At 43.5% G+C, this 5000-nt stretch overlaps 1 protein-coding gene across 1 annotated transcript in view; it reads right to left on the minus strand.

The window, feature by feature from the left end:
* Window positions 1-5000, minus strand: part of LOC123511420 (monocarboxylate transporter 12-like) — a 219442-nt gene that overhangs the window by 64252 nt on the left and 150190 nt on the right. Inside the window, 1 exon segment of the mRNA XM_045267288.1 lies at window positions 265-396. Coding sequence (XP_045123223.1) covers window positions 265-396 — 132 coding nt within the window.

Here is a 5000-nt window from a genome sequence, read left to right on the forward strand (position 1 = left end):
CTCCTCCATTATCCCATCCTTAACTTCTTCCACCCCTTAGTTACTCTTTCCTACGTCTTCGTCAGCCCCTCCACTCTTCCTTCACCTCCTCCTTCATCTCCTTCTTCAGTCCTACCATCATCACCTTCACCACTCTTTCCTTCATCCCCCCCTTCATCTATCCTTCACTCCTACCCCTTCATCTCTCCTTCTACCATTTTCCTTTCACCTCCTCCTTCAGCCCCTCCGTCAGCGTCCCCGTCAGCCCCTTCTTCAGGTACTCACAAGCATCCATGGAGCGCTGGTGTTCAATGTGGCGCAGTAGATCCGTGTACAGGACGCCGAAGGAGAACTGCATCCCTGTGGTGAGCATGTGGACCACGAACACGCAGGCGCAGATAAGCCAACCCCATCCACCTGTACGAAGGAGAGGGAGAGAGAGAGAGGGAGAGAGTGAGTGGGAGGCAGAGAGGGAGTGAAGGAATGGTGTATGGTGGTTTGTGGTTACATTTTTTAGTCATATGTTCAGTTTTAAAAGGTGTAATGTAATTTTTAGGGAGGGCGTTGTCTCAGAGGTGGTTGTGAATTGAGTGGCATTTTTCCCTGTCTCTATTTTCTTATTTTCAAGGTCATATGTATGTCTTTGTTTTGCTTTTTGGGTGGTGGTGGTGGTGGTGGTGGTGGTGGTGGTGGTGGTGGTGGTGGTGGTGGTGGCTGCGGCAGAGAGAGAGAGAGAGAGAGAGAGAGAGAGAGAGAGAGAGAGAGAGAGAGAGAGAGAGAGAGAGAGAGAGAGAGAGAGAGAGAGAGAGAGAGAGAGAGAGAGAGAGAGAGAGTGAAAGTGAGTGAGTGAATGAGTGAGTGAGTGAGTGAGTGAGTAAATAAGCAAGTAAGTCAGTAAGCAAGTGAGTAAATGATTGAGTGGTGAGTGAGTGAGTGAGTGAGTGAGTGAGTGAGTGAGTGACCTAACATGCATTCCTAATTAATTTTTTCACGTGTCTCATAATCATCAACCATTTTCAAGTGAGTGTATATACATTTAGTAACCCCTTCAGTATACCATGACACGTTTTCCTATTCATTCTGCTTACTATCAGGCAACCTCAAACACCTTCCGGAGGATTAGAATAGTGAAGACTCTGGCCATCAATCTTCTGACCTCCATAGACCCTTCCTCATGTCCTAATCATCAAATCACACCAACAACTCAAGATACAAAGAGATTAAGACGCTTTTAGGAGTAAGTATAATAACAGCAACAATCCAACACACACTCTACTTCAAGAGGGAGGTATCGAGGCATTTGCTCCATAATTCTGCCTGACGCTTTTCCTCTTTGTTAGGGAGCCAGCACTCAAGTGGGTTTTTTTTTATCTTTTCCTTTATTTTGCCCTTGGTTGGCCCTCTTCCCTACATAAAAAAAAAAAACATCACCATCAACACCATCATCAGTGGGAAAGAAAATTCACTGGAAACCTGACTAGTACTTACGAGAACCAAAAATGAAGAAAGAAAACGAAAATAAACGAAAATAGAGAGAGCGAATGAGTGGGTTAGCGTTGCGTGAAGTAGAGAGGAAGAGGAAGAGAAAGTGAGAGAGAGGGAATGAGAGAAAGAGAAAGAGAGTAAGTGAGAGAGGGGAGAGGATATGAGGCAAGCATTCTAGACCAGAGGGAGAGGCTGAAAGGGAGAGGGAGAAGGGAGATGTGACTATGTATTTGGGGACAAGAGTAAGAGAGAGAGAAAGAGAGAGAGAGAGAGAGAGAGAGAGAGAGAGAGAGAGAGAGAGAGAGAGAGAGAGAGAGAGAGAGAGAGCTCCTCCTCCTCCTCCTTCGTTCTCACACTCTCTCTCTCTCATACTGACATTCTCTTTGCATCCTCCTCTCTTGTCTCCACCTCCTCCATATTCCACACACACACACACACACACACACACACACACACACACACACACACACACACACACACACACACACACACACACACACACACACACACACACTTCTCTCCCTTCTGATCTCCTCCTCCCCTTTCTCTCCCTCTCATCCTTGTCCTCAAATACATGCTCTCTCTCTCTCTCTCTCTCTCTCTCTCTCTCTCTCTCTCTCTCTCTGAGGAGGAGGAGGAGGAGGAGGAGGAGGAGGAGGAAGGATAGAGAGTAAGTCAAAGAAAACACATCCTTGAGAGAGAGAGAGAGAGAGAGAGAGAGAGAGAGAGAGAGAGAGAGAGAGAGAGAGAGAGAGAGAGAGAGAGAGAGAGAATCCATACACACACACACACACACACAGAGAGAGAGGGATTTAGAAAGCTTTTGCAAGTACAGAGTTAGAGGTGAGAGAGTCGCGCGGGAGAGACAGGTGATGAAATGGAGAGAGAGAGAGAGAGAGAGAGAGAGAGAGAGAGAGAGAGAGAGAGAGAGAGAGAGAGAGGAGAGAGAAAGGCAGTGAAGGAAGAAAAAAGATGCGTAGATGACACAAACACCCTTACACTCCCCTTCTTCTATTCACAGCGACTCTATGAAGGTATTGACACACACACACACACACACACACACACACACACACACACACACACACACACACACACACACACACACACACACACACACACACACACACACACACACACACACACACACACACACACACACACACACACACACACACACACATAACATTACACACACACCAATGCAAGCCTGGCGCCTCTCTCTCTCTCTCTCTCTCTCTCTCTCTCTCTCTCTCTCTCTCTCTCTCTCTCTCTCCACACACACACGCCATACAAACCATACAGACGCTGGAAGGTGCTAAGCTGGCCTCTATATAAACCCAAAGAGTGAGCAAAAGTTAATGGGAGGTGATACAAAACTACAAAAAAAATGTGTCGTGTCATATTCAGAACGTTCTGCCTCGTATTCTCAAACACTGCTGCGCTGCATCTCCACTATTACAGAAAGGCTTTATTTAAATTTATACGAGTTTGTTTTTAAAAGTGTTTTTCCTGTTCTAGAGGCAGATTGACAGGATTTCTGCATTATTAACTGGAGAAATACTCTTGAAAACCCCGCTATTCATCTCTGTGGCCTTGGAAAACAGTCGTGGTGAGAGAGAAGAGCGATTTTTAAGGTGTTTTTATGATTTTAAAGGCAGATTGACAAGAATTCTGCATTATTAATTGGAGAACACTTTTGTAAACCCCGCTAGTCATCTCTGTGGCCTTGGAAAACAGTCGTGGTGAGAGAGAAGAGCGATTTTTAAGGTGTTTTTTATGGTTTTTGATGCCGATTGATAAGGTTTCTATATTATTAACTGTAGAAGCACTCTTAAAAACCCCGCTTATCATCTCTGTGGCCTTGGAAAATAGTCATGGTGAGAGAGAAGAGCGATTTTTAACTTTTTTTATGGTTTTAGAGGCAAAATGACAAGATTTCTACATAATTAACAGGAAAAACACTCTTAAAAACTCCGCTAGTCATTTCTGTGGCCTTGGAAAATAGTTTTGGTGAGAGAGCAGAGAGTTTCGACTACGGACGTCAATGCCACACGAGCTGACTTAGCATTATGAATATGGGACTGTGTGTGTGTGTGTGTGTGTGTGTGTGTGTGTGTGTGTGTGTGTGTGTGTGTGTGTGTGTGTGTGTTTCTATGACTCTTTTTTATTAACATGTCTTTACCTTGAGGCCAGACCGAGAAATGATTGATAAGAAGAAAGGGAAGGAGAAGAATAGGTGTCATTCACGAAGAGAAAGAAAGGACAAGGAGAAAGAGAGAGAGAAAGAGTAGTTTTGTTCCGCTGATCGATGGACGGACACACGGACACACGGACAGGCAGACGGACGGACAGACACACAGACTGACTCAAAGGCACCAATGGACAGCCGGGCTTTTCTCTTCCCTCGCTCGGAGATAAAAGAAGATTAAACGGTACCGGTTCTTTATCTGCTTCGCCTCGCTCCGCCTCGCCACGAAGTTTGGAAAAGTCCCCCACCCCCCACCTCACTCCCCCCTCTCTCTCTGTCCCCTCTCCTCCTCCTCCTCCTCCCTGTCGCGCCGCCCCAGCCACGCAGAAAATGTATTAATTGCTACACACGAGATTCATTTTCACATTCCGTTTTACTGTTTACTTAATTTCGCTAGGTGAATCAACCCTTTCAATACTGGGACACATTTTTATCTTGAGATTTGTGTACGATTAGAGCATTTTATTGACATTAGGAAGTGTCAATGAAGGTCACAAGATTAATGGCCACTGTCTTCACTATTTTAATTTCCCACACAAGTTTCTGAAGCTGTGTAAAATTACGAAATAGTCACCAGAATGAATATGGAAACGCGTCATGATTTCCCCATATTCCTTTACTGTTCTATTTTCCTTTGTATGGTCAACTAACCCAGTGCAAGAAAGATGTAACGGACGAGAGGAAGCGAAAGGAATGAGAAGGAAGGAGGTTGGGAATTAAACGTCCATCCACCGCAGAATACAAGTCATTTCCCCATATCTCTTTACTTCTCTATTTTCCTTTGTATGCTCAACCAACCCAAACTATGAATGAAAATATTTATGAGAGGATTAGTTTCCCCATTCTCTTCTATGTGTATAATTGACTTGGTTTGGGTAACTAAGGTAAATTAATTTCCTTGTAGATTTTTTCGTATCATCTGCACTATTTCTATGGCTGAGTAAGTTTAGTTATGAAGAAAAAGCTGAACATTTTGCCCCATTTTCTATTGTTATTTTGCATGGGTAACTAAAATAAAAAATATAAAGGAAGATTAATATTTTTCTCCTTTATTTTACATAACTTAATTTACTTCAAAAAATCCAACCAAGAGATAAACTGGAGGTAACTTTTCCCATTTTCTACAATTTATGTTCGCTTGGGTAACTAGACTGAAAAAAAAAACAGAAAAAAAAGAAAGAAAACGGGAGATGAAACAACTTCCACATTTTCTACTACTACACTTCACTTCACACCAACCATTAAACTAAACTAGAAAAAAAAACACCGCAATAAACAAAGAAAA

Source organism: Portunus trituberculatus, chromosome 31 (genome assembly GCF_017591435.1).
Source record: "Portunus trituberculatus isolate SZX2019 chromosome 31, ASM1759143v1, whole genome shotgun sequence".
NCBI lineage: Eukaryota > Metazoa > Arthropoda > Malacostraca > Decapoda > Portunidae > Portunus > Portunus trituberculatus.